This window comes from Falco punctatus (assembly GCF_963210335.1).
Source record: "Falco punctatus genome assembly, chromosome: 2".
NCBI classification, from domain to species: Eukaryota; Metazoa; Chordata; class Aves; order Falconiformes; family Falconidae; genus Falco; species Falco punctatus.
This window is the reverse complement of record NC_137581.1, coordinates 70,282,698-70,294,916: the sequence shown is the minus strand read 5'-3', so window position 1 is coordinate 70,294,916 and position 12,219 is coordinate 70,282,698. Positions and strand designations below refer to the sequence as shown.

Here is a 12,219-nt window from a genome sequence, read left to right as displayed (position 1 = left end):
CGGGAGCTGGGGGGGCTCGCTGCCCCCTCTCCGGGGACTCCTTCTGGGGGTTGGGCGTGTGAGGCCGAGCCCCCCACGGGGAGTCGGGGCGCGGCGGGGACGTAATGGCCGGGAGCTGCGGGGCCGGGCCCCTGGAGCGATGCCGTGAGGTAAGGGCGGCCCGCGCGGCGCCTCGGCGGGGGCAGGCGGGGCTGGCGGGGGCCGGGTTGCGGCGCGGGTCGGCCAGGCCGCTCCGGCAGTCGCGCTGAGAAGACGGCTGCGCTGAAGCAGCCGGGGCTTGTCTCGTTGCTCTTGCCCGTGCGCTTGAAGATCCACAGATTTAAATAATGGGATATTAAAGTGTGTTTTCTAAAAACCCAAAGTGTTCTGCTTTCTTGTTTCCTGGAAATGTGACTCTTCGGTACCGAAGTACGCTGGTGATGAGGGTGGGGTGGGAAGATAAACTTGGCTTTATCTGCAGTCGGCTGGGAGAGGCTGATAAGGGCTGACAGCTGTATAAAGGCAGAGGGAGGTAGGAAGTGAGGATTTTAGGGTCGTGAAGGAAGATGGAGGTGGTGGTCCTGAGGCTGAAAGATAAAAGAGAACAGTAAGGCTTGCTCAGCCCGCAAAAGGAGTTACTGTAACGGGGGGGTGGGGGGTGACAACAACGGAAAACGTGCAGCTCTCAAAGCATATGAAGTAGCCCGATGCCTGTGATCCCTGTGATTGTTGTTATTCCTGCTCCATCTTGCTTTGCACTGGAGAAACGTGACTGTGAGGAGGTGGGTTTGCACCTGAGAGCCCCACTGCCATAATACACAGCGTTTGCTGCCTGTAACTTCCGTATTTCTGTGAATGGCTGCTGCCTTCTGCCCCACTGCAGCAGTATCCAGGCTCTCCTGTGAGGGAGTGCAGCACCGCTTTCAGCAGTCGTGCTGCAAGACTTCTTGGAGGGGAGAGGGTGAAAAAACTTTGTACGCTTAGAAAATTTGGCAAGAGAAGAAAATACCGTATTTTTAATATTGCTGCCTGGCAGCCAAACTTCCTGCAGGGGAACCTCTTGCGGTTCATTATTGAGCTGAGTTCGTTTGTTGCTTCTGTACTGAGTGGTACCCAACCCTGTCCCCCGGTTTTGGTGGGAGGCCAGCCACCACGGAGTCAGATGGCAGATTTTTGTGGTGTACTCTCACCTCCGGTGGGGAGAAGTGCTGGGGGTGAAGGCCCAGCAGAGCCCCGCCAAGGGCTGGGGAGTGCAGCTTATGGCCAAAGGCGAACCGGGCAGTGCTCACCGACACGGCCCGCACCTCAGTTCCTGCCCGGTCGCCATGCTGCCGCCGTGCACCCGAAAAGCTTTCCCCTGAACCTCTCCGCTGCTCCACTTTGACCTAGCTGTCCCATTCGCCTCCGGATGAAAGCTCTCCACACGCGTTTATTTTGGCTGTTTGCTGCGGGTTTTGTGGCCGAACGGGCTACGACCCTGCCAGCAGTACTGGGCCTCTACGCGGCTCTCTGGGGAGGCAGGCGGAGTGGAGGGAAGCTGCGGCCTTGGCGCATCGCTTAGGCGTTCTCCAGGGCTGCCCGAGGGCCACGCTGATGGACACAAGGCCGATTTCAAGAGGCCGGTGGCCGCGACCCCCCGAGACCAGCCGTGTCCCCGCCCCGGGCCGCGGCGCAGCGCCGCCTGCTCCCCCTCCGGCCGCCGGGAGGCGCCAGCGCGCAGAGGCGCTGCCCGGCCGGCGCCGTGGCCGCCGCTCGTCGCGTGCCGGCGCGGGGCAGGCCGGGGCGGCGGGGGCGGGGCGTGCGCGTGCGCGGCGCGCGGCGGGGCGGGCGGCGGGGGCGGTTTCTACCATATGCGCGGGGCTGCGCGCGGGCGGCCGGGTAGCGCTGAGGCGGGGGACGGGCGCCGGGGCCGCCGCCATGGGCAAGAAGCAGAAGAACAAGAGCGAGGACAGGTAAGGGTGGGCGGCGGGCCCCTCGTCTCGCCCCCTGCACCGGGCGCTGACAGCGGTGCCGAGCGCCGGTGCCGCGGCGCTGAGTCAGGCCCTGCCGGGGCTCGCGGCCTCCTCGCAGGCAGCGGGCGGGCGGGGCGCGCTGGGCCCGGCCCGGCGGTGCGGAAGGCCCGGCCGTACCGCTGGCCCTGGGGGGCGGCTCGGGCTGCGCTGCGGGCCCAGCCGGCGCCGGAGGCCCGAGGAGACGGCGGCCGCGGGCCGGGCGGCGGGGGGCGGCAGGAGACACTCGGCCGCTGGTGCTGGAGCGGCTGCGTTGGTGCCGCCGTCTCCGCGCTCCCCAGAGAGGCGCTGCCCTCCGCCTGGCCCGGCGCCGCGGGGAGCTGGTCCGGGAGCTAGCAGTGCCGGGCGGCCGCTGCTTGTGAACACAGATCTCCGCTGCCGGCTGGAAATAGCTACTTCTTCAGTTGTATTGTTTGCAGTGGCTTTTTTTAGTTATTTTGGTGTTCTGTTATTATTTTTTTTTAATGGGAGACAGTGCTGTAGGTCACGCTGTAACTTAAGTGATTGTGCATGTTTAATAAACGCCGATGTTAGATAGTGGTTGGAGGATATGGGGATCGATTCTACATTATGAGCATATCATCTTGGATACTGCCCCATCTGTGGACTTTTTTTGTGTGTAAGAAATTCTTATAATGGCAGCTATATTAACCATATGGAACACTGACTGAATATACATGCTAGCAGGAGAGAACATATTGTTGCTTGTCACTATAAAATAATAAATGCAAAGTTATGATCAGTTTGGAGAGTGTTTTTAGTTGTTAATACTGACAAGGAGTAAAATGAAAACTGATATCTTAAAACATGTATGAATGAGAAACTACAATTTTTTTCCCTTACCTCGAGTCCTTATTGTGTATATCCCTTAGTAATAGGTTCTGTCTGTAAAGGTATCCTCATCATCTGGTGGTCTTGGTTCTAGCTGATACCCCTGGGAACGTCAAAGATTAACTCCTGTGAACAGAAACATTAAGTGTTTCTGTTATGAAAATACTCCCTATGATGGGTACTTCACAAAATATTATTTCTTCTCTAAACATTTTGTACTACCTGCATGTGGATTGCATTAAGGTGTTGATGTTAGTGACTTAAGGCTGTTACCCTTTACCAGGTGCGTGTAAACTGTTTTATTTTCTGTGGTCCTTTCTGGATGATGAGTATTTTGCTAGTATTTTGCTCATCTGACTATTTTTCTTCACACCTTTTGCCATACCGTGTATGCTGCTTTGTATAGTGTCTGTTGTTATCAGCTTGTTTCATGGGTTGTATTTCACAGGTATATCTTGGGAGCAGCTCTGGCCAGGAGATCACTCAAGTGTGGTTTGAGAAGCAGAAAGGGTTGGATCTTTGTGCTCTAAAGGAAAGAAGACCTAGTGCTCACCTCTGTACCTGGTGTGGTAGATGATAGTATCATGCAGAAGCCTTTGGGTACTGAAGCACTGCTGCTTGGGGTCCTTCTAGTGACAGTGGCTGGTGTGCAGGGGACATTTCGAGAGTCTTGGTGCCTACTAGATACCTTGTTCTCTTTGGGTATCTCTGCATGTATTTCTGTGTGTCTGTTAATTACTGAGCATGGGCCTCTCATGGGTGCTGTGTGCAAAATCTCATTTCTTCTAAGAAGTGGAAGCATACCTTAAAAGAGAGGCCAAGAATTTACTGTTAGAATAATTGACATCTTCAGAGCCTAATGATTGTTAATTCAGATCTAATTGTTACAAGACCCAGAAAGAATAATAATGCAGTTATGCTCGCTATCTCACTGCTGCTCTAAGTCCTAAGATCAGGGGTTTCATCCTGGTGGTGATGAGCTGTTATGGAGCGTTGTCAGCATCAGGTGTCCTTCACGAGGAGCAATATGATTGTTTGAGTTGATGGTTTCATCTTCCTTGCTCAAGAATCCACTTGAGATCGTTTTTATATGCTTGCTAATGTGTTTATGTGCCTTGCTCTTCATTGGTTTGCAGCTGTGTTACATCCAAATATGTAAACGGCACTGTATATTAGATACTATTTATTTCTTGTTTGTTATCCCTAAACCCAGTTTTGTCCAGGTCTGCATTTCTGTTAGCCAACCAGTGGTGAGTTGTGGGCTGTCCAGTGCCAAGTCTTATACAAGCCATCTCTGTTTTTTACGTGCCTGCGCTCCTCTCCATTGCATCCTGTGTCTCCACTTCTCAAGGCTTCTGCTACCATACTAACCCTGTATTTCTTTACACTATGTCATTGTTGTAGAGTTGTGAATATTTCATTCTATACAGAATAACTGCTTGTTACTGCTATCTACGTAAAACTATGGCTGCAGCATGCCTGGGTAAACAAGAGTAGAACCAATTAGGCATAGGCACCTGGTCAATTAGAGAAACTGCTGTCACAGCTAAATCAAGTAATAGTTGCAGGCAGGTCAAGAAAAGTTCAGCCAAAGTAAGCCTGACGGGCTTCAGTCCTGAGGCCTTGCAAATGCAGCACAGAGCTTATGGACTGCTATTAGCAGTGGGAATACTACCTTACAGGGCTGCACAGTTGTATGGCAGTGGGAGGGTTGATGTGGAAGAATTCAGAGAGATACATGTTTGAAAAGAAGGACAGGATGGTTAGACTGGGTTAGACTAGGGAGTTTGAGACAATGGTAGTGAGGATGGACCTGGAGGGCCAGTAATGTTTTGGAGTAGGTTCTGTCTGCAGAGTTACCCTCATCATCTGGTACTCATGGTTCTGACTGGCACCCCTGTGAACATCAAGCTCCCTTGAGGGAGAGGCTGCATCATTCTTTCCATCTGTAGCTTGAAGTTGGACTTCGACATCCCTCATCAGTCTGCCTTCCATTCCCAGTAGACTGAGAGAGGAATGGCACTGTGTAATCAAAGGCTTCCAGTCAGTTTTGTCTCCTGCATCTTCAGTTCTGTGCTATGCCATTATTTCCTCCTCCTTTTCCTTTCCTTCCCCCCCAGTTATGTTACAGGTGCAATCCCTTACATCCCTTCTGGCTGCAGCTCCCAGAGCATGTGGCAGCTCACAGGAATGACTTGCAGCGCAGAGGAAGCACATGGGAAGATGCAGGTGGTCTGTCTGTGTTGTGTACATTGGTTTGAGAATTGATGTGACAGGAAGGAGATTTTCTGCTTGTCTTCTGATATACGGAGACAAGTTACAGAAGGTACAAGTAATCTTTACTCTGCTTTTCTCTCCTGACCACCACACCTTTGACTTCTGTTGTCTAGTTTCCTGCTCCCTCGCTTCTGCTGAGTAGAGCAAAGTTGTAGTGTTGATATATGTCTGGGAAGCATGCTGGTAAATGAACGTAAGGATGAATTTTGTCATGGGAACAGGGTGTAAGTACAGAGGGACAAGACCCTGAGTGAGATGATACCTATGATGAGCAGGGAAAGAATAGGAATGCAGGACTGCTGCCTGTTACGAATACAGATTGCTACCTGAACAGATACACCTCCAAGTCTGTTCCTACTATGCCAGCACCTCTGTTACGCTCTTCTGGAACTCTGTTACTGACTCCTGCTGCTTGATTGCTATGCATCTGTCGGTGAAGAACATACTTAGCTGGAGTGGCCAGATATATAAACACTGTAGGAAGAACTCAGTGTGGTGTGTTAGAGGTACTTTGTAAAGGTGGAGAGCGTGTTGGGTCATAAATAGCTCCTAAGCTCTATGGAAGTTGCTTCGGTTGTTGTTTCTTTGGAATTTTTCTGATTGTGTTGACCACTCCTTTTCAAATGAAACTTCACAGCAAATCTTTCAATAAAAATGAGGTGTCTGAATTTTCAGGCTTTCCTGATTGAAGAGCACGTGTTCCAATGTGCAGTCTAGCTCTTCCTGGGAATCATGTATTATGCTTTAGTTCTAGAGCTGTAATGGCAGAAGGTATGCCAGGGTTCTACCCTGCTGTCTTTGTGAATTTAGTATAGGATTTTTTTTTTAAGCGTGTGGGAAGAAAGGCTGTTTGTAATCTACAGAACTGTGCTTTGAATTCAAGCATCAAAGCAGTGCTGTAGACTTGTAAGTAAATGTGCTATATGCTGTATGTTACAAATTATTTCCTGTCTGGAACATGGATCTTTCTCCTTGGTGGTGTTACTTTTTCATGTTTTTTTCCTCTTCTCCAGCTTTGTAATCTTCCTCTTCTCTTAGTAGTTTACCTTAGCTTCTGGTAGGTAGTCTTTCAGGTATGTTTATTCCTGTGCCCTTTAATATTGTGAACTGTTGCCTAGGCATACCACTCTGATCATTCATGCATATTGCTTTAGAAGTTATGGGTGCCAGCTGTGATTCTGCAGCCAAGGGTGAGCACTGCTGCTAAAATAAGACTTACAGTGCTGTTGCTAATGCTATATATTTCTTTCTCTTCTACAAATGAAATTGCTGGCATTGTCTAGTAGTTATTCTGTTTGGCCCATTTTTTATTAGTGTGTTAAGTAAAATCATCTTAATATTGTGTAGGAAAGTTCTGTGAAGGCTAGAAAGCCTGCAAACACTTGTAGTTCAGAAACATTCTGTACACCAGAATATTTACAATAAATGTCTCTTATCAGCTTCTCAAAAATACTTCCACAAGCTTTGGAAATGTCATCTGGAAGATGCCAGGATTTTGTACTGAAAGATGGGGTAAAATAATGCACAATAATTTCTCCATTACAGAAGTTTGTTGGCCTGTTCTATGCAAATGTATGTTACTGTTTCCCCCCAAACCTATTGTTTTTAACACAGACATTACATATTTATAGGAAAACTATTTTTAAGTAAAACATTGTAAAAAGGCTGTGAGGATCTTCAAATATTTGCAGTAATGACAACATAAATGAAAAAACTGCAGTATGCTAAGTAGATTGTTAGAAGCAGCTTTTCTTGTTGAAATCTTGAGTCTCGTGTTTTACTTTCATGAAGGCATCTAAACCTTACGTATAACTTCTAGAAAAAGTATGAAAATAGTATGTTGCAAGCCAGCAGGAATTGCAGAAACTGTTCTTCTCATTCTCCGAGGATCTCTGGAAAGCCTTGCTCAGAATAGAGAGTAATTTAAACTTTGCTGCTGTTGTTGACGCTTGTCATACCAAGCCAGGCAAGCTGACAGCTCTACATACCTTGCCAGTTTTGTTTTCATTAGTATTGTCATGTTTTTCTGACTCTGGGTTCAGGTGCTTAGCTGTGCACTTGTTCTGTGCTGTTCATCGTTACTGAGCTGCTTAGGAATGAAGGTTACAGTTCTGGACAAAACCTCCAGTTTATAACTTTTAATACTTGCGTAGTATTCCTTTTCCTCCTCTCTCTGACTACCTCCACAAAAATAGACCCCAAGACTGGTAGAGGAAGTAATTTTTCTGCACACAAATTGTGTGCACGTAATTAAATCAGTCATTAAGTTTGTTTTGCTAAAAAAAGTACAGTGCAGTCTGGTGGGTGTTCTGGTCTGAAAGCAGTTGGTATCTTACAGAAGATACGTGTTTTGATGATCCTGGTGTTTGCAGTACTGATGACTTATTCTTACTGCATGTAAACTCTTTTTTGTTCTTTTTCAATGCACTTGTAGAGGTTTTAAACATGAATCTGTTATCTTAATATTGAAATAAGTTTCTTTAGATACATGCTGTAAGATGAAGTATTGGGGTTTTTAATTATAGTTAATGTAGATGGGCATCCTTTGCCCTTCAGAATTATAGACAATCTAAAGTGTATGTCATGAGGTGTTCTAAATGGTGTTTATGTGATGTATTTTCATTTCATGCAATGAGATAGGATATGGAAGTTGTGAAACACTGGACTTGGAGGTAATTTCTGTTATCTTTGAACCTTTTCTAAACAAACAAAACCCAAAAGAACTAGAACCAGCATTCAGTCTTCCCTGAACTTTACTTAGTGTTCCATATTCCATGCTTTTAGTCACCTTGTTCTCTTGGGACGTAAACACTTAAACTGAACCTTGAAGAACTATTTTCTTCCAGAGCTCTGTGTTGCCAGCTACTAGCCATAACAGCAGCTTTGTATCTTGAAGGTTTGCTATATCTCTGTTTGAACAAGAATTTTAGGTTGTGGTGAGCGTGCTTATTTATTTATTTATTTATTTAAATCTGGTTTGTATAAGGGAGACTTTCTGTTTTTCTAGCATCTGTTGGGGTTAAAGGTTACGCTTTCTATGTCTTTTTTCAGAAGATCTTGCTTAGCTGATAGTTAAGCCACTCTTTCCCTGGTCAAACTTGAAAGAGAAGGCATGACTCTTTAATATTAAAAATGGAGTCATTGTGTTGGGAGCCTGAATAAAAAGCAATTACCCTTTTAGTCAAATTTTACTTCCTTGCTGTCTCATGTAATTAGGTAGCTTCACCTTCCTTCATCTTACTAGGGAAAAATAGCTAAGGTGTAGTTTCATGTCACACCTAACTCAGATGAGCTGTCAGATATTTCAGACGTTGTGGTCTTGCTCTTGCTGTCCCCAGCTTCATGCTGTAACTGCTCCCATTGCACTGGATTCAATGCTTATGTGCTTATGTACGACTCAGGTGTGTGATTTGGTCTGCCTCCAGAAAAGGGTTTTCTGCAAGGACTTGCAGCCACAGGATTGCCTGAGCTGATGTGAGGGTAAAGTGTGGCTGGGAATAGGGACGGACATCACTTCTCCCCTGCCCCATAGTTTGAGGAAGAGACAAGGGGAGAGTGGCCTTCTGCCGGGGCTGTTTTTTCTATTTTTTTTTTTTTTTCAAGTACTGTTAGCTGCAGTGGTGGGTTGCATAGCTGGTGCTCCTGTGGGCACTCCTTCACTTCATGGGCTGAGGAAGAGTGCAGTTTATTCTTTCCTGAATTTCAAGCTGTCTCAGGCATATATAACTTAAATGTTTTCAGCAGGAAAAACAAGGTAGCTGCTTCTATCCTAAAGAGAAATTTGTGGTGTTCACGTGCTTTGATAGGTAAGAGTGAGGAAAAAGGCCACAGCTTTGTTTTCATGTTTTGAATAGCCTTGCTGAGCCAGCAGATGCTTGCATTTTGAATTTCATAACCCACTTAAAGAACAAGTTGGCAGTGCATGGTTTTGAACAACTAAACCACTTTGGAAGTAATTATTTATGTTCTGTAGTTAGCCAGTTGCTCTAGAGTAACTTTTTTTGGAAGAAAGAATGCCAATTTATCTTAGTACCTACAAGTAAACCGAACTACAAATATGCTTTTCAGCACTGGTAACTTGCAAATATTGGATAAGCTTGTATTTAGAAAAGTATCCCTATTACTGGGCTTATGACCTGCATATATGGAGGATGGGTAAGGTGCTCTAGGGGAGTAATGGTAAAGAACTGTCTAAAAGTATAGTTATACTTGGTCTAAAACTATTGCAAAACCAAATGTATGGAAACAGATGGTTCAGCTTCTTTTCAGTCTTTTTGAAGGTCAAGGGCTTTTATTTATTCTTTTTTTTTTTAAGCAAAAGAAAATGACTTAATGACAGTGATATTCCTTTGAAGGTGGTTAGGGCTGGTGGCATGTAAATGATGAAACATCTTCAAAGTTGCCTCAGCAAAAATGAGGCTTCTGATTATGCAGGAATGTGGGCAGTGAGTTTGCAGTAGTGATGCAACTTTCTTGCTGTGTCGGCTTACTGACTTTTCTGCCCTATTCACATGAATGTGGAGTTCTTTTAGTCTGTTTATACAGCATTTTCTGACATTTCAACTTCATCTTTATGGAGACAGCTTAAACCCAATCTTAATTAAAATATTTTTAGTGTAATTTGACTTAGCTTGTTATCTCAGTTAGCTGTAAGGTGAAGGCAAGCTTTAGTAATTATATTTGTGTCCATCAGTGCAGTGCATCATAAAGTACTTGTAATCTTTGATTCCCTGTACCCTTTAGTTTCAACAGGAGAGTGTTATCCTGTAGATGTTGAATTTCCAGTAGTTAAGGCCTTGTTCTCATTTTAACCTGAATTCTTCCATTTATTTTCTTCAGTTTCATTTAATTTCAACAGAATCAAATCGCTATAAAAGAGAGCAATTCAGCTCCCTTGTATAGTGCTAATTCATTGCGTTGCTCCACTCTTTCAGCATGTGTTTTGGGGCAACGGAGCTGGTGAAGGGTCTGGAGCACAAGTCTTATGAGGAGCAGCTGAGGGAACTGGGGGTGTTTAGTCTGGAGAAAAGGAGACTGTGGGGGCAGATCTTACTGCTGGGTACAACTATCCAAAAGGAGGTTGTAGGCAGGTGGGAGTAGGTCTCTTCTCTTAGATAACTAGAGACAGGACAAGAGGAAACAGCCTCAAGTTATGCCAAGGAAGGTCTAGATGGGATATTAAGAAAAAAATCACTGAAAAGGTGGTCAAGCATTGGAACAGGCTGCCCAGGGCGGTAGTGGACTCACCATCCTTGGGAGACATTTAAAAACACATAGATGTGGTGCATAGGGACGTGATTTAGCAATGGACTTGACAGTCCTGTGTTAACGGTTGGCTTTGATTTCAAAGGTCTTTTCCAGCCTAAATGATTCCATGAATGAATTAATAGTTTTATTTGCTCTTTATCTTATTGCTACCTAGTTAGGATGCCATGTCTGTCACGTGTAGATCACAGTGCGTATTTATAATGGAAGTATTGCTCTGTGTTTGGGGAAATTATTGTAGGCACTATCATAAGTGTACTCTAAGTAATAATTGTGTGTGGTCTTACAAAGAGTATGAGGAAACCGTGCATATTTGCTGGTGGTCTTGCTAATACAATATGCTTGTCTGTTATCAGAGAGTATCTGTGAAATGCTGCTAGTGTCAGATGGCTCGCAAAGCTGTCCTTAACTAGAACCTGCACGGAAAGTTGGAGGAGCTTGTTTGGCAAGGAAGGGCAATTATGTATTTCAGCTGCAGAAGTTTACTGAGGAAAGCAAAATGTTAAAAGTCTATTGGCTCTTCTATAGCTGTAGCCCTGTATTGGGCCTTGTTTTCTGGGACAGTACTTAGAAACTCTTTCAAGTTTCTATGCCTACATATGTCTGTTACAGAGATTATATTGCATGCAGTATCTGTGCTTAGTATGGAGGCTTCACGCTGTGAAAATAACTAGTGATGAATTTATTAACTGTGCCAGTACTTGGAGTTACTTTTTTAACCTTCCATGGGAGAGAAGTGCTAGGTAATTAAATGTACTTTTAACTGTTCTGAAATACTTTGTTAGGAAGCTTTGATGGTTTTTATCTAATTTCAGAATTGTAAGTTTAAATCTTGATTTGGAGCATGAAAGCTTCTGTTCTGGTGAGATTTGCACTAGTTAATACCTATAATATCTCAGACTGCAAAAGAAAAGGTAAAACTCCAAAAATACATCTTGCTAATTGTGTACAAGTGTTAGAAACAATGAAACTTTACAATTTGTTTGTAGGCAAAATGGCAAAGTATGCCCTTAAAAGACTAAAGTAAACCCTACTACATGGAAATTAAGATTAACATAAGCTTGAGTATTTGTAAATCAAAGGTTGTGTTAGGGTTAACTCTGGGCTCTTGATATTGGGAATTTCCAGGTTCTGGCTATTGCAGACCATTGCATCAGTAAAAGAATGGTGCTTGTTTCTCATGTTTTACAAAACATGCCACACCCCTCCTACCCCCCAAATAAAGCCCAACACCTTAAGGTATGTGCTATTTTAGGTGGTGGTTTTTTTTTTTTTTTTTTTCTAGCAGATGCTATGTAATAGCTGAGGGTTTTGTTCTCTGTGTTTTTCACTGGGGTTCTAGCCTTCAAGATTGTTTCCTTGCTGTACTGGCAAGAGAAACCCTGTGATGTTTTTTTCTACAGACTGTGCATCTACCAGTCACGAGGTTTTTCCACTTTTCTGACTCAATAGCTTGTAACTGTGTGGGATCTTATAAGTAGGAGAGCTACTGGCTATCTTTTTACATCTGACTGAGCAGTGGTAGGTGACAGCTCTTCATTTATTTCCTAATTTTGCTTTAATCTTCACACTGAAAATGTTTAATGCTTTCACTTATAGGCAGGATATGGGATTGTAGCTTATTTGTCACTGGTTTTGCTTTAAATGTAACATGAGTAGCTTATGTTGTGTTTTGGAGTGTTGCTTTCTGTTGCTGGCCTGATTTGATGCTTTGGTTGCTTGAGAGATGTTGAATTTCCTTTGCCCATGCCAGCCTTAAAAATCTCCAGACGCTTACTTGGGATGATCTGGGTATATTTGAGCCTGGTTTGGTACAGAGTGGTGTGCTAGCACAGTGTTTAACTAGTCACTCAGTGAA

At 44.8% G+C, this 12,219-nt stretch overlaps 1 protein-coding gene across 1 annotated transcript in view; it reads left to right on the top strand.

Moving 5' to 3' along the window:
- Positions 1 to 1,785: 1,785 nt before the first annotated feature.
- EIF5B (eukaryotic translation initiation factor 5B) overlaps positions 1,786 to 12,219 on the top strand; it is a 37,370-nt gene continuing 26,936 nt past the window's right edge. Inside the window, exon 1 of the mRNA XM_080377260.1 lies at positions 1,786 to 1,931. Coding sequence (XP_080233386.1) covers positions 1,897 to 1,931 — 35 coding nt within the window. The 5' untranslated portion in view covers positions 1,786 to 1,896. The remainder of the gene's footprint in view (positions 1,932 to 12,219) is intronic.